General features: G+C 45.1%; 1 protein-coding gene across 1 annotated transcript; it reads left to right on the forward strand.

Annotated features, from left to right (window-relative positions):
* The first annotated feature begins 1039 nt into the window (after positions 1-1039).
* Positions 1040-14010, forward strand: LOC306786890 (proteasome activator complex subunit 3-like). The gene is made up of 10 exons (XM_079281809.1): positions 1040-1176; positions 2157-2189; positions 2280-2342; positions 3000-3104; positions 7738-7789; positions 8116-8231; positions 8900-8968; positions 12192-12314; positions 12402-12488; positions 13127-14010. The coding sequence occupies exons 1-10, from the start codon at positions 1135-1137 to the stop codon at positions 13205-13207; spliced, it is 771 nt and encodes a 256-aa protein (XP_079137935.1). The 5' UTR covers positions 1040-1134; the 3' UTR covers positions 13208-14010.
* Positions 14011-21063: the final 7053 nt, after the last annotated feature.

Raw genomic sequence — 21063 nt, forward strand, 5'->3', positions numbered from 1 at the left:
AAAAAGGCCATAAGAACAGTAATGCAGGCGTAGCCTGTGATATATGTTTGTACACTAGAGTCTGTGCCTTAGTGTCCCCCTTTCTCTTCATATTATTTAGGTTTTTTCTATTTTCATGCTTTTATTTCTGTCGATATGTTCTATTCTCTGCGTTGCCCCCCTGGCATGTTGGTTTAAATGTCTGTATTTTGCCGTTTCTTACCGACAATTTGTGAAATTGTAACATGTGCCATTGTTGAATAAAAAACAACTGGACTGGACTTGGTCAAAAAGTGGATTTTCTCCCGGGTCTCGAGCTGGCTATACAAATCGATGCTTTGAGAGCATCTGGGCAGTCGTGGGGAAACAAACCAGAAGAACTTGTGAGGACTGGATGATGGATTACAAATCTCCGGATTTTGAAACTTTGCTCTCTGGGATATAAAACATTTGAAGGGATTTTTACTCTTTTTCTTTGATTTTTGTGGATTACTTGTTTTTGAACCAAAAGGATATATTCTGCACAGGATTAAATACTGAGTAGAAACTTTACAATCGTCGTTCTTCATTTTTCTTTTTGACAGCATAGAAGCATAGCAAGAAGGCGCTTTTCTCTCTCGCTCAGCCCCTGGGCACGCTTCATGTGTGATTTCATGTGGAGTTTTTCCATCTTTAATCTTAAGTGTTTCTGTGTAAATTGACTTTGCAGGCTCAAAATGTCTGCGAGAGAACCCTCAAACACATGACGGTGGGACAGAACCCTCTAACACACGACGGCGGGACAGAACCCTCACTCGGCTCGTTCCAGATGAGCTGCACGAGAGCAGGCGGCAGCAGCAGGGGACGGTGACAAAAAACTGCGGTCAAGTCGGACCGTTTTCAGCCGCCTTTAAAAAATAAAGAAAATGTCGTCAATAAGGGTCTGCTCGATTTTTACGCCAGCTCCGTCTGGGAGGGCGGTGCCACATACTGCTGACCGCCAGGGAATACCTGCTGACGGTACCAATGAGAAAAACAAAACGCAATGTCGTGTCGCTTTTTGATTGCGTCATTAGCTTGCGGAAACGGCGCATCCTTGCATGCTTGCTCGAGCGACAGTGAAAAGATTTTGCTTTTCCGGACAACCGAGCGGGTTTTTGACGTGTATTCATCGCTATGTCGTCTCTTCTGAAGGTCGACCGGGACCTGAAGACCAGGGTGAGTGTGTGAGCCGCCCGCCCGACCCCTCGGAGACACTCCGGGCCTGGACCTCGTCCATCCACGGCCTGGACACGGAGCTCCACTCCCACTCCACACGTTCCACCTGGTCTCCGTGACTACAATGACTGCGCGTGTACCGTGGAAACCTCGTATGATCCCGTCTGTTGCTATGCATGGATGATTATATTACCGGTCACGCATGTGTTGATGCTTTATTTGTCGTGCAGATTGCGGAGGGCTCATCGATATGTCCAAAATCAATAGGTCATGTCATATCTCGATAACAATATAATTCGCGATACAGCACGTTTTCTAGTAATGTACTAAACAAATAAGGTTATGCTTTATGAAATACACACTGTAAACCATTTATTGTAGAGGGGAAGAAAATGAAAGTGAAAAAAATACATTTAACAGTTTCAAGAAAGATTTTATAATAAATATATGAATAAGTACATTCCCAGCTATTCACTGGCTATGTTTGCGTACACGTTTGTATTCGGAATAAGGCAATAGCTTGTGGTATTCCAGTAAGCAGAATTATTGTAATTAACTTGTTAGTATGTGGTCGTTATTAATGCAGACGTAATGTGTATCATGACAACTCGATATATGATTTAATCTCCACAAACTTCCCTTTAAGGACAATAGATGATCATGTAGTACATGAATATAACCTGGTGAAACGGACAGCGTCGCTGCTTCATTAACCAGTACAGCTGTGCATCGTATATGCTTCTCAAACTGCTGTAACACATTAGTAGTAGGCTACTATGTATTAGATATAATAGTTGAATTAGGCTGACATATCATATTGGGCTGTTTGTAAATACAGTAAGGTCAGTAATGCTCACAGGCTGGCGCTGAGTCATCACATGATCATATGGGCTCTACAGTAAAGTAGCCAGTGCGTCGCCCTATTGGGCAACGCTCCAGGAATGTGTTTGTGTTCTAACTGGCCGTCCATCTGTTGACAGGTGGAAACGTTCAGGGAGCAGATCAGCAGTGAGGTGAGTAGATCCTCTGATCCTCACGCCTTCTGTTAGCGCTGTAAGCAAACGTTCAGCGCATCATGAAACCTTCCCTCTTTCCTGCTGCAGGCCGAGCACCTGGTTGCCAGCTTCTTCCCTAAAAAGCTCCTGGAGTTGGATCAATTCCTCAAGGTAAGTGACCGAGGGCTCGTTTCACAATTCAGAGTTCTAATCGGACCGGTTTCAGGTTCAAGAACACACTGCAGTGCCTGCTCTATGGGCCCCATAATGCAGAAGATCCACTTATTTTCATCTGAATTCTGTGCTGGGAAGTCAAACATTTCCTTTCCATCCATGCCCCCGACCCGACCAGGCTCCTTCTGGTGGGTGAAACGTCCCCCCGGTCTTAATGGAGACACTGGTCCCAGCTCCTCAAAAGATTCCCAGTGCTGTGGTCTAAAGGGTCCAGCAAAGACCACTACATGGAGCGCCGGTCCCCACTGATGAGTGAAATCATGGAGGTCTTACAGAGCACTAGAACAGCACTCATAATTGAGTGGTTTATTTGTCAGTGTTTCCACATCTGATTTTCCTTCTATGATTATTCACCCGTTTAAAAAATGTAATTTCTCTGCACATTTTGATACGATGGGGCGCATAAATCAGAACACCATGTCCCCGGTTAAAATATGTAGCATCTCTTTCCCCTCGTATCCTGTCTCCACCAGCTCAGAGGAAGCTGTGACCCTGAAACACTTGAGATGTGTTCATACATTTGCAGGCCTTTTGTAATATTTTCTTTTCTATGTTTTGTTAATTTTCAACCTGTTCCATGTGCTCTTCATGCAGGAGCCCATTCTCAACGTGGTCGACCTGAAAGAGATCCATTCAGAGGTGACGTTCAAAGTGCCAGAGCCCATCCTCTTCACCAACAGCCATGATGGCGTGGACCTGGTGAGTCTGCAGTCCAGCAGTCATAATGTGACTGTGACCCACCTGATGGGCAGGGCCACATGAAAAGATGCTCTTTGGCTGCATTATGGAGCAGAGGTTCCCAAAACTGGTAAAGTCATTGAAATCATTGGTTGACTGAAACTACAGGAAACATATCCTGACGACAGAATGCTCACTACGAGGTGTAAACAGAGTCAATCATAACGCTGCAGGCTGAGTAGTGTTGACCAATCACGTTACAGCGGTCTTTGGTTGCATGAACGTAAACAGTTCCTTTGTGGAGAGCAAAACAGGCCGAACTCATTGGCCGAAATGCATTCTGGGAGCTCCTCACCTATCGCGTGACCACAATGTCTGGCTTGAGGTCGTCCTGCGTCTCAGACTGAACTGTTGACCGGTGCACTGAAGGGAACGTCGTGGTCAGGATGTTGTACCGGTTCCCCGGGCGGCGTAGTCGTCTGATAGATAGCCGATGGGTTCCCAGGTCGCTTCCAGACACGTCTCTTGGTCTCTTTAGGGGGCAGTTGTCATGGAGATGGGGCAGTTGTTGTCAGGTGACCTCATGGAAATTCAGTCATATGACAAGCGGCAGTCAAGCTCAACTAAATGAAGTAATTTGAAAAAAGATGAATTATAATGAATGACGAGTGGAGAGTGAACCATTCCAGTGTAAACAGGTCACCTGTAACCATGGTAACTGTAAAGATGGCGACAGCTGTTGTGGAATATTTCTATGAATAGTCGGGAGAAAAGTGTAAAGTGTTTTCAAATCAATGTCAAATGAAACAGAGTCTTGATGAAGGATCAAAGTTGTAATAGTCAATTTATTTGCTTGCACGCAAAGAGAACAGATACATCACCGTCATCTGCAAGAGGTGCTCTGACGACAGTTAAATGCATGGACATTTATACTCAGCCAGCATGCCGTTATCTTGGTTTGCAAACAAGAATAAATAATGAGACAGAAGAGGAAAACAAGTCAAGGCAGATGTTTTCCTTTGCAGCATAGTGTCCTGTCTTTACGATACCCTGAAGGCACTTCATGGCCTGTTTACAAATCCCTTTGTTATCAGTTTGCCCCACAATAAACCATGGATACACCCAGCCAGATGCTTCCTTTGATGTCACTGTGACCTGGTCAAAGAGTTAAGTCACTGTATTGCAGAGACGGAATAAACCTGTGAACCATCACACATCATAAATACCTAAAGAGGGTCATGCCCTTCCTCTAATGCTCATCAAGGAAATACTGTAATCAAGGCCTCTGTGTGTGTCCCCGTCTTTGAAGACAAACAATGCACAGGATAACATGACAAGACACCTGGCTTTAACCCTAAAGCATAAGACTCTGACATATTTTCCCATAACACTGTTGCCCCAGAATAGTTACAAGAAGTATAATATTTGATGATTAGACATTTAACTAAAGAAATCTAGACTTCAGCTCATGGTTTCTATCAACAGACTAACTGCATACTTGCTCATTGAAGCCCATCACTGATGACTCTCCTCACGTTGGTGAATAAACCATAATGCTGCTTCTGTGTTTACGCCCTGATGACGTTATATCGAGTGTCGATGGAGCAGCTTCAGTGTCGGCACAGTCCAGCTCTGATGGATCAGAAGTCCGTTCAGAAAGCAGCATTCCAACAGTTCGTCTTGCCGACAGACCTGTAGAAGCATGAATTCAGATCGGCATCATTGTGGAGTTCTCTTGGCATCCTGTTGATCCGGTTATTAGCATTAAATTACAACGAAATCCAATGTGTGAGCCAGACCCGACGGCGTGGGATCAGAGGCTCTGAGCGATCTGTTGGTAATCACAGGTACGCATAGAAATACAGATAATGAACACAGCATAACTGTGACTGTGTGAGTTAAGATGCAGTTGAACACATAAAATCTATACAACACACAAACACTCAATATTTTATTACTTAGTGCACACCAGATACACCCTCACACTGGAACTGCTCTATAAACTAGTCGATCTCTGAGGAAAGCTTCTCTGCACTGAAGCGATGGACAGTGGCTCCTTACTAGAGAGTCTTATTCATTTGGGCCTCTTTTCTGATCACCCATTTGTACACACTGCATTGTGTGTAATTTCGTGGCCAGTGTTTTCTGGAGCTTGATCCATACCTGGTGCTAGAAGTCAGGATGACAGCGGAGACCTGCATCATCCTGGTAATGCCTCCCAACTGTATGGCCGTTCCACAGGTGTTAGCTAGCGTAGCTCTAACAGTCTGACTATGGCCTGCAGTCGATACATTCAATGTAGCAGATCAGCATGAAGCGGAGCTGTTGAGTCCATTCGTTGGATTACAGACAGAAGGTTTACGGTTCATGTGGACCTCCTCAGCACTTCCGTCCTCCATGCTGAGAAGTGTCCCGTGCATAAAGGAGATATGTGACAGAGGTATGCGGCCTAGTTCCTCAGAGGCTCAGAGTAGTGAGCTCAAGACACAACGAATCACTGACGCTCAGTTTAAAAAGAACAGAAGCAGCGTGGCAGGGTCTGTGAGCACCACGACTACCAGAGGGAATATGAAACACAAAGCAGTCTGGTGTCTGGACCTACATCAGGACTCACACAGAACATGAAAAAGCATGACATGACACTCCTACCTCAGACTGTCATTGCAGTGACGTTCTCCTTGAATTTATTGTAGCATTTTAAATCGCAGATCATTTCCTCCCTGTGTGTCACCGGCCACCAGAGTGCCGGCCTGCTGCTGCTTAACAGGATGAGGGATGATTAGCAACAGGTTACAGCTGGGCACTGTCCCCTGAACCACTCCCACACACCTCCCTGCAGCTGAGCACAGACCCCGCCCACTACCACAGACCACGCCCACTACCACAAAGAGCAACTCAACCCCAGAGTTTTGGCTTAAGTGACTCTAACCTGGAAATTTATGAAATGCCTCTAAAACAGGTAAAAGTATCAACATAGAGACAGAGTACTACCAACGGGGTAAATAACCCAAGAAGGTTTTATGAGCTGCAATCCGACAAAACTGACGATAAGAGGCGATAAAACGTGAGGCATCAGCAGTAAGAGTGGGAAGACTGTTTCTACAGTAGTCCACCACGGACAGACCCAGCACTGGCTCTAGACCAGGGATTCCCAAAGTGGGGGGTGCGCGACCTGCCTCTAGGGGGTGCGCGAGAGGAAAAGTGTAATGGCGGTCTGATGGTGTAATAATATTAAATATAAAAAAAAAATGTAATTTTAATTTAAAAAGCTATCAGTCGTAAAAGAGGAGAGGGAGAGAGAGAGAGAGAGAGAGAGGAATCGGAGGCGAGGGGAACGGAGAGGTGCGTTGGGGAGAGACCGGGAGAAGAAATCGAGCCAGAGTCAGAGGAAGATGAGACGGAGACCGAAAAGGAGGAAGGGATTGCACAGACAAATCGGGAGCACATCGGCCCATCGCGGAGTCAAGGTGAAAAAAGAGGAAACGAGGGTGAGCATCAGACTGGGGAAAACAAGAGGAAATATGATGAAAAGTATCTGTGTCTGGGCTTCACTTGGATTGGCAACGCAGATTCCCCAAAGCCACAGTGTGTGGTGTGCAGTGAGGTTCTGGCTAACAGTCTGAAGCTCTTATTTACGTCGCCACCTGAACACCAAGCATGCCAGTGCAAGTCAAAAGCCCCTTACATTGTTTATATCCAAATTGGAGGAGTTACAAAACAGCCAAAAACAACTGGAGTCTCATTCATGTGTTGGGTCTATAAATGACGCACTACGGGCTTCATATCTGGTTACAGAATAGCGAGAAAGGGGCTACCGCACACAATCGCCGAAGACGTGAGCTTGCCAGCTGCCAGAGAGATGGTGGAATGTATGATTGGGGAGAAAGAAGCAAAAAAGTTGGACATGATCCCGGTGTCCAACAACACTGTGTCGCGCCGCATCGATGCTTTGTCCGAAGACATCCTGGCTACATTAGTCGCTCATTAATTGTAAATGAAATGTGATAATCTGCCTCTGAGCCTGTGCGTGTGTGCTCGCATCCGTATTGCTCTTTAAAAGTGACGCCTTGTGTCACTGAAAGTTATTGAAACTTTGTTGCAGTGTTTCGGGGCGTTTTCACACCTTCAGTTTGTTTGCTTTGTTGCAGTTGCTCCTTTGTTCGGTTTGTGTTCACACTGCAACATTTAACAGCGGAATAAATCTTGTAAACAAATGCCACGCGCGAGCAAACTGTTCTCTCATTGGTCCGATTCTTATGCGGCTATGAAGGCTTAAAAGGCTCTGTTGCTTTTTTTATTAAGGGGGGGGGGGGGGGTGCGCGAACCCGGTCGGGATGTAGAAGGGGGTGCGCGGCCTAAAAAGTTTGGGAACCGCTGCTCTAGACAAACCTTCCTCCTCTTGTCTGTGGACTTGAGATTAAGCCTGCCTCCAGATCAGCCAATAGCATTCTTGCATTCTATGTGACATTCAAAAGGTTTAAAAACAAATCCCGATTGAAAATGTTGACGAGCCTAAATGCGATTGTGATGATGTGAGAGGATCAGCACAGTCAGCAGGACTCGTTCTACGGAGAACGTTCCGTGACAGGCTGTTGAGATGTTTCACTCTGGATTCATTGCTTCTATGAACTGCCGTCATCTGTTTCTGCTGCAGAACACCAAGAAGAGGAAACTAGAGGACGGAGTCACCGATGAGAGCTGGCAAGGTAACAACTAAAGATCAGAGCTTCAGAAGGTTGTTGTTTGTGTTTGTTCACAGTTTTAGAACATAAATTCATTTTGCGTTTATTTTTACGTGAATAAGTCATATTGCCCAGCTCTGAGCACTTTAACCACACTTACATGAAAGGACCGCCTGACCAGTGGTGAGGAGCCCGCTGAGCCCAGTGCTCAGTCAGCTGGCTCTGCATGTCCCGGACCTTCCAGTCTCTTGTATTGATCTCAGATCATGAGTGAGAACTCGACCCAGCAGGACCATCAGTCTCTGGTGTGAAGAGGAGTGTGTAACTGTGGACGCTGTGTTTGGTTCCAGGGGGAACCAAAACCGTGGTGGTACCAGAGGGGATGTTGAAATGCAACACCAAGCTGGTGGACCTGATTGAACGAGTCAAACCAGAGATCAGGACATTGATTGAGAAGTGTAACACAGTAAGTGTCCGTACACACACACACGCACAGAAGGCCCATATCTGGTTGTGTGGACCCGTCTTTATTGAAGGAAAGCTCTGCTAACAAAGCTCCGCTAAGCTCCCTGTCAAAAATAAAAGCCTGGTTCTCCTTCGCCAGTGGAAAGCTTTTAATGTGAAGCAGCAGCCGGTTGCGTTGAGTTTGCATTAGCTATAGATCGCTTCACATCCTGAGAGCCTGAAGGTGGTCTCAGATCAGCTAATCGGATACTTCTTGCTGTTCTTGCAGGAGATATATATATATATATATGTGTGTAAGATGTATCTGTTTGAATGCAGATCTTTTTAAGGTCTCAGTGCCAGCTGAAGAAAAAGAAAAGCAGGCAAACACACCAGAGTTTGTGTGGACAGTGGATCAGTAGCATCCTCTTTAGGTGCCCGACCGAGGACCTTAAGATGCATCCGGATGAGGAAACAGCTGCTTCTGCTGTTCAGCTCTGATGCGTGACTGTGTCAATGTGACGTGGAGGAGGTTCAGATTGTTTCTCACTACAACTATTGTGAGATAGTTGAACGTATATCAGACGCCTGTCACCGGTCTCCTCTGTGACATCACTCAGTGAGATCTTTGTGCCATCTGTCGTTTGCACTGAGAAACATCCGCTCATCATCTTGTCTCTGCTGTGTCAGGTGAAGATGTGGGTCCAGCTGCTCATCCCCAGAATAGAAGATGGAAATAACTTTGGAGTCTCCATACAGGTAAGTCCTCACTGACTGCGTCATCTGGAAGAATATGTTTCACACAACAGAGTCATTTCTCATTACAGACATTTGTTGGTAAAATAGAGAGTGTCTTCCAATTCATTCACTCTCATTCTGTTCTAAGTACATTGATATTTATTCATCCCAGTCTTGGTAAGTCCTGAACAAATGTTCAACCCGAGGCCTCTTCATGAGTAGAATCTGTCCAAACTGTGGAGAAGGTTTCACAAGAGTTAACACCACTGAGATGTCCACAACGATACTTACAGAACATTGCAACAGTCATACGGTACAGATAAAAGTCTCTAAATCATCAGAGGCAATCTGACTGTAAGCTGAAAGTTATTATATTAATTATGTCCAATTATTAAAGAGTTTTTAATCCGACTGCCTGCTAATACTAAGGACTTCTTTCTCACATGAGCTGAAAACACTCCCAGCACTGAGTGCAGCACTCCCTGTTTTCCTCATTTTAATAGTCATGATGGAGTCATTTTAGGCTCCAACATAAGCCATGTCACAGAACATGTGTGAAATTGTAAAACTGTGACATACTGTTTGAGAGTACTCAATAGCATATAAGTATATATACCGTACTTTCTGGGCTATAGAGTGAACCGGTATATAGGCCGCACCAGCTGATGTTTACAAGAAAAAAGAATTTGTACACAGATAAGCTGCACTGGTCTATAACCCGCAGGCGTCCCCGTTGAACAGCAAGATGCTTTTAACAGTACCGTACTAAAGTTGTCTTCTTCTCTGAACATCATAACATGTCGCTAGCTTCTAAGCTAATTTTAACATTACGGCTCATAGTAATGAGCCGTATTGTTGCTCATAGCTCGTAGCTTCTGAATACCGTAGCTGTTGTGCTAGCAGAGCTACGAGCAACAACAGGACTCAGGACAGCAGAGTTATATTGCAAACCAAGATGATTTATTTCTCGCACACAAAAACACGCACACAAAAACACGCAATAACTGTTGTTGCTCGTAGCTCTGCTAGCTGCTAGCACAACAGCTACGGTATTCCGAAGCTACGAGCTACGAGCAACAACAGTTATTGCCTCGTTGCTTTTCGATTCTAATGAGAAGACACGCTGCTTTGTTTTACTTCTTCCGTTTGGTAGCCTTGAGAGACATTAGTCTGTAAGTATGTCTGCATGAAAAGATGTACGGAGATATATTATATTCGCCAATGCTAATCGCGGTTAGCATTTCCCCATTGGCCGTAATGTTAAAATTAGCTTAGAAGCTCACGAGTCGGACATGTACCTACCGGTTCATGATGTGGTGTGTTCAAGGACCCAAATGCAGACTCAGGACAGCAGAGTTATATTGCAAACCAAGATCATTTATTTCTCTCACTCAAAAACACGCACTCAAAAACACGCACACAAAAACACGCAGGATCGCTATTGATCGCTATCGTCCTCCTGTGCACTAAAACCATTGAAGTCCTCTTCTTCAGTGTCGGAATTAAACAGCCTCAGAATTGCTTCGTTCGTGCTTGCAGTCAGTGTTTCGTCTGCACCCTCAGTGTCACTTTGCTCCCGAGGCAAATCCGTCCCTGAGCTTGCGTTGTCCTCATTGCGCTGTCCTCTTCATCTCGTAGTAGTCCAGCCTTTCGGAACCCGTTGGTGATGGTGGATTCTTTCACACTGCTCCACGCTGTTAGGATCCACTGGCAGACTTGAGAAAAAGCTGCTCTTCTCATGCAGCGTGTCTACGTTGCTCATAGCTCTGAATAGCATTTACGGCTAACTGGCTTGGCCAGTTGCTGCTAGCACAACAGCTATTCAGAGCTATGAGCAACAACAGTTATTGCCTCATTGCTTTTCGTTTGGTAGCCGTGAGAGACCTTAGTCTGTAATGCAAGTATGTCTGCATGACAAGATGTACAAAGATATATTATATATTCGCTAATGCTAATCGCGGTTAGCATTTCCCCATTGGCCAGAATGTTAAAATTAGCTTAGAAGCTAGCGAGTCGGACATGTACTGTTAAAAGCATCTTGCCGTTCAACCTTTTTTGTTAACAGTCCTAGTGAGAGAGAGGTCAAAGGTACTTCATCCATATTGTAGCGACCCTGTCAGTAACAGCTGCTAGCAGAGGGGTTGCTGGTAGCAACTGTTCTGTGTCGGGAGCTAGTAAATGTTGTGTTAGACCGGAACCGGAAGTTGCGGTTGTTGTGGCGGAGAAAAGTTACGGAAAAATCCGTAAATAAATCGCACCGGACTATAAGCCGACGCCTCAAAGCGGGGGGTAAAAAGTAGCGGCTTATAGTCCGAAAAGTACGGTATGTTTTCAGAGGCAGCCTTTGTCTCTATTGTCACTGGAACAAACATCAAATGACGCTCACTGGTTATTCCAGGAAACATTAGGAGAAATAATTCAGAAATTATCAAAAAAAAAAACTAACCTGAAGACACCGATGACGTTGGCACTACAGCCACAAAGTACACAAGCGGTGGAAGTCCAGCTGTTATATACTGTGGATGATATTCAGAATCCACACCTGCCTGCCAAAGAGACTCTAACTTTAGGTAGAGTCTATTTAATGAGTCAAGAATGAACTAGATTGAAGTTGCACCATTTTGAACAGATTACTACATAACACATCACTGCAACGCTTGATTCTCATTGGCTCTACTCTCCAGTATTTACTCTCCTTCTTCATCTCACGGTGACAGTGAAGGGAGGCTGTTTCTGCAGTCCCTGTGGTCGACACTGGGGGGCAGCACTGACATGCTCCACCTGTGATCGTTACACCAGAAGTAATGTCTGGGGTGTAGATTCAGTGGACACAACTTCAAAGCTCAGAGTAGAACGTTGGGCCGATGTTTTCTCTGTGTTTATTAGAGACCTGCACTCTATGCATGGGGCAGTCCTCTGGTCCCACCAAGACGCCGCTGGACGTTTGTTGCCCCGATTCTCTTTTTTAGGAGTTAAACTCTGAGACAAACGGCTGAAAAACAATCTGTAGGGATCACAACCCACAGAGACCACACAGGAGCTGATGTTATACAACTGGAGAGGGAACGGCCATAATCTTTGCTTTATCAAAATAACATTATGGGTGAAACAAAGTCAGACGAAGACAATTTCCGGTTTAAATCTTCAGCCCCTGAAGAAGTGTGTGTCCACGTGTAACTGATTCAGCTTCAGTGTGTCCACTTCCACCACGCCTGTTTGTCTCACGTGTCCTCTGTGTCTGCAGGAGGAGACGGTGGCCGAGCTGAGGACGGTGGAGTCCGAGGCAGCGTCTTACTTGGACCAGATCTCCAGATATTACATCACCAGAGCCAAGCTCGTCTCCAAAATTGTCAAGTACCCTCACGTGGTGGGTAGCATGCGTAGTCTGTCTCGCCTCTGAGAAACAGCAGGCTGGTTGCATTTGTGATCAAGTGTCTTTGTCTCCACTCTGCAGGAGGACTACAGGAGAACTATCACAGAGATCGACGAGAAGGAGTACATCAGTTTGAAAATCATCGTTTCAGAGCTCAGGAATCAATATGTGAGTTTGTCTTATTAAACCCTCGTCCACACAGTCAGAAGTGACTTCATGCAGGAAGAGGCTGACGTCTACATGATGGAGTTATCCATGTGAAACACCCTGACCTCAGATCAGAGGAGAGGAGAGGCTGCATGTGAAACACATCATTTACAACTGATTCTGATTTTGAAGCATCGCTGCAGACAGAACTGCATTCATGATCAAACTGACCCAGACTGTGATTTGTCTTTGCTGACACTGATGTGAACACATACGTGTGCTGCCTCACCTTACTGTCAGTGGGGTCGATGCTAAGCTAGCTCGTGACACAGTCAGTGACTCATGAACCAGAGTATCCAGTGTTTAAAGATCACCAGATACAGACTATGGTGGTAACAGAGAACAACGCTCAGAGCAGCTGTCAATCATGACATCACACCCCCTTTTTATAGCTTCAAAAAACTAATTCAATCCAAACTTATCAGAAAAACCAACACTTGAAGATACACCAGCGCGTGTTCTGGCTTCACTTTTGAGGAGCTGTCATGTCGTCCATCTTGATATAAAGTCTATGCTACTTACCGGAACTGTCCTTCGCTGCTGGAGTGAGATGTGACCAGCACCATGTTGGTCTTAACACGTCTGTTTGTTGCTTTCAGGTGATTCTTCACGATATGATCCTGAAGAACATTGAGAAGATCAAGAAACCCAGAAACAGCAACGCTGAAGCTCTTTACTGACAACCTCTACAACACAGACACACGATACCTGAGCCCAGTCAAACCGTACATGACCATTATTCTCGCTGTTGTTCTGGAGTACCTGATGGTTTTGGGGTTTTACAACCTCAAGACAACTCATGAAGTGTGAAATGAGAGGCTGCCTGTGGACGGATGGTGTGCTGATATTCAGTGTTGAAATATAACTGCTCACAATTCAATATGTGAAACCATAGTGAGCTGTAAACATGATGCATGATATGATGTAGAGGAAGCCATAAAACTGCATTTAAAAATCACACACACACACACACACACCTCTATCTTTGTTTTTAGTTATTTGTCCTTGCTCTGCAGTCATCCACATGTTACCTTCAGTTTGGGCTTTCCAGTACTCTGGGATCTGACCTCGGACAATTTCTCTCCCATAATTATCCCGACTGCAAGCTGCTGTAGCAGAGTCCGCCCCCATGGCCGTCCTCCCATCTGCTCCACTGGGACCGAAGCTCAGAGATCCTGCTGGTTTCTCTTCCTGTCTGGATCATCTGTAGCCCCACCCCCCGGATGCTGTGCCTCTCCCAGGATTTATCATCTTTTCTTAAATGGTTTTGTTTTTTTTGGCCCCATGTTGCCTGATCCCACAGGGAAGTTTTTCTTTGCTCAGCTCTCTCTGGGTTGACTGTTAAGCGACCATCAACTCAAATAGGATGCAGACCGCTTTCCTCTGGGCCTCAGAGAACAGCTGTAGTTGTGTAGCTTTAGTGTTGTAGTTATCCTGACACACAGATTTGACTGTACAGTTTATAAAGACATAATGGAGGATTCGTGCGTCTTTATTTCTCCCCCTGCCCACTCCGCTTTGTCTTGTCTTGCACTTGCAGCATCTTTGCATCACAATGACGTGAATACACTATTGCAGCGGTTCCCAAACTTTTTAGGCCACGCACCCCCTTCTACATCCCGACCGGGTTCACGCACCCCCAACCCCCCCCCCCCCCCCCACACACACACACCTTAAAAAAAAAAAGCAACAGAGCCGCGAATGAGAGAATGAGAGAACAGTTTGCTCGCGCGTGGCGTTTGTTTACAAGACAAAAAAACACAAAAACTCTTCCTGCACCGTGCCTTCGAAAAGGTAACGGACGTAACGTTACGAAGGTAACGGACGATTGGCCAGATTGGCCACATCTGTAGACTCGTCTACTTGCAGAGAGTAAAACTCACTCTTCTTCACGCGACCGACTAATGTAGCCAGGATGTCTTCGGACAAAGCATCGATGCGCGCGACAGTGTTGTTGGACACCGGGATCACGTCCAACTTTTTCGCTTCTCTCTCTCCAATCATACATTCCACCATCTCTTTAACATTTTTCCCTCTCCACCACCGCCTCTCCTTCTCCCTATTACGCGGTCAGAATACTACCACAACACGCCGCCTGTCTTCTGCAGAAATGCGCTCATCCACGCACGGGAACAACACCGAGTTGTAATATATACCTACATTACACTCCGCCACTCTCGGCTCATACCTCCCCAGCAACGAGGCACATCACCCGGTCACAATACCTCCAGAATGTCCCCCGGGTGAAATCCGGGACTTGGTTTTATGGTTCCGAGTGGTGGGCGCTCACCCGTTGGCGCTGGGACGCGAGGTCTCCAGCCGTCCCCGCCGTGAGGCACCCGATCGTCAGGTCTTCAGCCCTCGGAACAGGCCGCGGGTCAACAACTCGTGGGTGGCGGGGTGGAGGCGAGGCAGATCACAGAAAAATAATAAAGACTAGAGTATGGCAAAGATATGTTGATGAGAAACGTACGTCAAACACAAACGTAATCAGGGAGAAAATACGTTCATGGTAAAACGTAATTGAGAATGCATTTTAGTTTTGGGGGAACGTAATTTTTAGGAGACAGGACTGCACCGCCATTACATTTTTCCTCTCGCGCACCCCCTAGAGGCAGCTCGCGCACCCCCAGGGGTGCGCGCACCCCACTTTGGGAATCCCTGCACTATTGCATCCCAAGAAAAAACAAAAACACTGGAGGCCAGGCACACATTGAACCTGTGACGCTCTGTGACTGGTCCACACGATGCATGAAGGGTTGGAAAGTTAGTGATAGTGAAGTTAGGGACTGATAGTGAAGCTAGGGAGTGATAATGAAGTTAGGGACTGGTAGTGAAGTTAGGGACTGATAGTGAAGCTAGGGAGTGATAGTGAAGTTAGGGACTGGTAGTGAAGTTAGAGACTGATAGTGAAGTTAGAGACTGATAGTGAAGTTAGGGACTGATAGTGAAGCTAGCGAGTGATAGTGAAGCTAGGAAGTGATAGTGAAGTTAGGGACTGATAGTGAAGTTGGGGACTGATAGTGAAGCTAGGAAGTGATAGTGAAGTTAGGGACTGGTAGTGAAGTTAGAGACTGATAGTGAAGTTAGAGGCTGATAGTGAAGTTAGGGGCTGATAGTGAAGTTAGGGACTGATAGTGAAGTTGGGGACTGATGGTGAAGTTAGGGACTGATAGTGAAGTTAGAGACTGATAGTGAAGTGAGAGGCTGATAGTGAAGTTAGGGACTGATAGTGAAGTTGGGGACTGATAGTGAAGCTGGGGAGTGATAGTGAAGCTAGGGAGTGATAGTGAAGTTAGGGACTGGTAGTGAAGTTAGAGACTGATAGTGAAGTTAGAGGCTGATAGTGAAGTTAGAGGCTGATAGTGAAGTTAGGGACTGATAGTGAAGTTGGGGACTGATAGTGAAGCTAGGGAGTGATAGTGAAGCTAGGGAGTGATAGTGAAGTTAGGGACTGGTAGTGAAGTTGGGGACTGATAGTGAAGCTAGGGAGTGATAGTGAAGTTAGGGAGTGATAGTGAAGTTAGGGACTGGTAGTGAAGTTAGAGACTGATAGTGAAGTTAGGGACTGATAGTGAAGTTAGGGACTGATAGTGAAGTTAGGGACTGATAGTGAAGCTAGGGACTGATAGTGAAGTTGGGGACTGATAGTGAAGTTGGGGACTGATAGTGAAGCTAGAGACTGATAGTGAAGTTAGAGACTGATAGTGAAGTTAGAGGCTGATAGTGAAGTTAGGGACTGATAGTGAAGTTAGAGACTGGTAGTGAAGTTAGAGACTGATAGTGAAGTTAGAGGCTGATAGTGAAGTTAGAGACTGGTAGTGAAGTTAGAGACTGATAGTGAAGTTAGAGACTGGTAGTGAAGTTAGAGACTGATAGTGAAGTTAGGGACTGATAGTGAAGTTAGGGACTGATAGTGAAGTTGGGGACTGATAGTGAAGCTAGGGAGTGATGGTGAAGTTAGGGACTGATAGTGAAGTTAGGAACTGATAGTGAAGTTGGGGACTGATAGTGAAGTTCGAGGCTGATAGTGAAGTTAGGGACTGATAGTGAAGTTGGGGACTGACAGTGAAGTTGGGGACTGATAATGAAGTTAGGGAGTGATCGTGAAGTTAGGGGCTGATAGTGAAGTTGGGGACTGACAGTGAAGCTGGGGACTGATAGTGAAGTTAGGGACTGATAGTGACGCTAGGGAATGATAGTGAAGTTAGGGACTGATAGTGAAGTTGGGGACTGATAGTGAAGCTAGGGACTGATAGTGAAGCTGGGGACTGATAGTGAAGTTGGGGACGAATAGTGAAGTTAGGGACTGACAGTGAAGTTGGGGACTGACAGTGAAGTTCGGGACTGATAGTGAAGTTAGGGACTGACAGTGAAGTTGGGGGCTGATCGTGAAGTTGGGGCTGCTAGTGAAGTTAGAGGCTGATAGTGAAGTTGGGGCTGATAGTGAAGTTAGGGACTGATAGTGAAGTTAGGGACTGACCGTGAAGTTAGAGGCTGATAGTGAAGTTAGGGGCTGATAGTGAAGTTGGGGACTGATAGTGAAGTTAGGGAGTGATAGTGAAGTTAGCGGCTGATAGTGAAGTTGGGGACTGATAGTGAAGTTAGGGAGGGATAGTGAAGTTAGCGGCTGATAGTGAAGTTGGGGCTGATAGTGAAGTCCACTCTGCTGATGGGGTGTACATGGCCCCGGGCAGTGAGGACAGCTGCGACAACAATAGGATGGCCTGCCTTGTTCAAGAGACCTGCAGCCCCGTCCTTGAACCCTTCACCTACCACGGCTTCGATTGAAATATTTTTGTGCCTGTCTCTTTATAAATTAATTTTGTTGACAGAAAATAACAATAATTTAATATTGATGAAAACATTTATTGTTATATTTCATTACAGATATATATGATGATGATGATGATGATGATGATGGTGATGAAGATGATGATGATGGTGATGATGATGATGATGATGATGATGGTGATGATGATGATGATGGTGATGATGATGATGGTGATGATGATGAATATATTTGTGTGGCTCCAGATGACGATGTGAGTCTGTCAATTTGTCCAACACCTTGGTGCTTGGTTTCACACAGGACACAAACAGCAGTCACCTGGGTGAAAGTCCTGTGTTTGTTTGACATCTTTAATAGACTTTTCCAGGTTGTCCTTCCAGTGAAGAAACAAGATGCCCCACTACCTTCACCTGATACCCTTTTTTTATCACTTCTCCCCTCAAACAGCCTGAGTCCGCCAGTGCAAATAGCAATGGTGTTGTGCTCCAGCTGGGCTAGTATTGTTCTCATCATGTGGTCCTTGCTTTAAGACCACGAGCACCAGAGTCTGCTTCCGGACTGAGATCTTCATCTCTGCTTAACCTCTTCTACTCTGATGCCTGCATCCTCAGCCGACAATATTGACTTTCAGGGGCTGTGGCAGGCTCAGATTTAGAGAACGCACTGGTATCATTTGAAATTAGGAAACCAAAGGCATCCGTTGGTAACAACCATGTCATGCTATCTTGTTAGGAAGAGGGCTAAATAATACTTGGATGTCAGGCTAAATGTTGGAGAGGGAAAAACTGGCAAAGCCATATTTGCAAAAGTCCCTTGACCTCCAACCTCAAAAATATCTAAATGAAATATGTCATATTTTATCATATCATATATCATATTATATCATATTATATCATATCATATTATATCATATATCATATAGCATATCATATTATATTGTATTGTATCGTATCATATCATATATTATATTGTATTTATCATATTATATCATATTATATTGTATTATATTATAGACAGGCCCAATTCATGCTAGTCCCATGCAGTTTGGGGGCAAAAATCATGTCTATTTTTAAATGGGGTAGTTGAATCTTTCTGCATACTGGGAATTGCATAACTTGGCTGTGACTAGAAAGCTGAGACACTTGTTGATCTGTTGAGCCAAATTGCATTAGTGTGTGTTGATGTTCCCCAGAGGAGCTATTTCACATAATGAGATCATTTTTTAAAACTTGACATCACTGTATAAAATGACCTGTTGTGACCAGGATGATCACAGCCTCATTAGTATTTACAACCACATTGAAGATAACTGGGTATTCGAGGATGTATGGCTTTCCTATGCATAAAGACAGTGAGGGGGGTTCTGTGCAGTTTCCATAACAAGGCTCAACATCCAATCGCCAAAAAATGCAATCCTTGCAGAACTCTCCAAATGTCCAAAAGTTTCTGATACCAAATGGCAGCAATACATTTGCTATGGTGTTCGTCAAAATCTTGGTGTCTTAATGTGGTCATTTGGGGGCAATTTAGGAATTCCTGAGTAGAAATAAATGGTTAAACCTAGCACCAAATCTATGTAACAAATGGTGTAAACGCAAAAATTGGAGCAGCAACTTATGAGACACAATTGACCATGGTAATGGCCAACATTTACTTCCATCATAATGCTCTAAGCCAGCGGTTCCCAAACCTTTTAGGCCGCGCACCCCCTTCTACATCCCGACCGGGTTCGCGCACCCCCCCCCCCCCTTAATAATAATTTAAAAAAAAGAAGCAACAGAGCCTTTTAAGCCTTTATAGCCGCATAATAATCGGACCAATGAGAGAACAGTTTGCTCGCGCGTGGCATTTGTTTACAAGATTTAGTCCGCTGTTAAATGTTGCAGTGTGAACACAAACCGAACAAAGGAGCAACTGCAACATTGTATCATATTAATCCCTGAATCGGAACAAAGCAAACGAACTGAAGGTGTGAAAACGCCCTGAAACACTGCAACAAAGTTTCAATAACTTTCAGTGACACAAGGCGTCACTTTTAAAGAGCAATACGGATCGTGAGGACACACGCACAGGCTCAGAGGCAGATTATCACATTTAATTTACAATTAATGAGCGACTAATGCAGCCAGGATGTCTTCGGACAAAGCATCGATGCGGCGCGACACAGTGTTGTTGGACACCGGGATCATGTCCAACTTTTTTGCTTCTTTCTCGCCAATCATACATTCCACCATCTCTCTGGCAGCTGGCAAGCTCACGTCTTCGGCGATTGTGTGCGGTAGCCCCTTTCTCGCTATTCTGTAACCAGATATGAAGCCCGTAGTGCGTCATTTATAGACCCAACACATGAATGAGACTGCAGTTGTTTTTGGCTGTTTTGTAACTCCTCCAATTTCGATATTAAAATATGTAAGGGGCTTTTGACTTGCACTGGCATGCTTGGTGTTCAGGTGGCGACGTAAATAAGAGCTTCAGACTGTTAGCCAGAACCTCACTGCACACCACGCACTGTGGCTTTGGGGAATCTGCGTTGCCAATCCAAGTGAAGCCCAGACACAGATACTTTTCATCATATTTCCTCTTGTTTTCCCAGTCTGCGCCGTCTCATCTTCCTCTGACTCTGGCTCGATTTCTTCTCCCCCCAACGCACCTCTCCGTTCCCCTCGCCTCCGATTCCTCTCTCTCTCTCTGTCCCTCTCCTCTTTTACGACTGATAGCTTCAGATGTCCCACCTGACAGTTTTTAAATTAAAATTACATTTTTTTTTATATTTAATATTATTACACCATCAGACCGCCATTACACTTTTCCTCTCGCGCACCCCCTAGAGGCAGCTCGCGCACCCCCAGGGGTGCGCGCACCCCACTTTGGGAATCCCTAAGCCCTTATACACTTTAAACTTTCAAAATCATGCATTTGTATAGGTGCCTAACCAAAATATAATGTTCATTACAGATTTATGGCTCGAAAAACTTGGCACACAGTGCTGAGCTGCATCTCAAATGTATCATCAGGTTCCCAGCTTTCAGATGTATACAACCACTTCTTTGTGGCATGTACTATTAACCTGCTATCTCCCTCTAAAGATCCCCTCCCCCACTAAAGAACACAAGAATAAGTCTCTGGTTAAGAGGGGTGGAGTGGAAGAAAGGCCAAGTGCTTCTTTTATGGACCACATTGTTAATACGCAATAGTGCAAATAAAGTGCCAACAGCTTACAGTTCAAACATGCCATTGAGCGCTTCTTTTAGTCGGATTGTCTCCATCTGCTGGACTGGAGCAGAGAAGTTAGGAATGGCTTACATTGAGGTAATAGACTGGTTCTATGAGTCTTCCGTACCATGTCTGGATGCAACCTAAGAAGTTGAATAAAGGGGTGGTGCTGCTGGCTACCCAGAAAAAAAATCACTACAGCAGTGATTATTTTAGCGTTATCCTGTTTCTTATAATGAAATTGCACTGTTAACAAGTTAGTAAGTTTAGTGTTTAACTGTGCTTACATATGCTTGGCTTGAGGAGTACAGAAATTACAGCTGAGACGGATGGGAATGTCATTCCTTTTGGAGTTATTTTGTCACAAATAAAAGTATTCGCCAAATGAGAAAGAATTACCTGATGTTGGCGCGAGATGAAAGGTCAGAGAATCACCAAAGGTTTTTATGGTTCATCCTCAAGCAGTAGCCCCTGGTAGGGTCTCAGGGGAGAGCCCAGACTAAGCGGTTCAAAATAACCCAGATGAAAAGC

Source organism: Melanostigma gelatinosum, assembly GCF_949748355.1.
Source record: "Melanostigma gelatinosum genome assembly, chromosome: 13".
In the NCBI taxonomy this organism is placed as follows: Eukaryota; Metazoa; Chordata; class Actinopteri; order Perciformes; family Zoarcidae; genus Melanostigma; species Melanostigma gelatinosum.

Coding starts and splice junctions, on each gene's coding strand:
- LOC306786890 (XM_079281809.1), top strand. CDS start 1,135: ATGTCGTCTCTTCTGAAGGTCGACCGGGACCTGAAGACCAGG. Junction 1,177..2,156: donor ACCGGGACCTGAAGACCAGG/GTGAGTGTGTGA, acceptor ATCTGTTGACAG/GTGGAAACGTTCAGGGAGCA. Junction 2,343..2,999: donor AGTTGGATCAATTCCTCAAG/GTAAGTGACCGA, acceptor CTCTTCATGCAG/GAGCCCATTCTCAACGTGGT.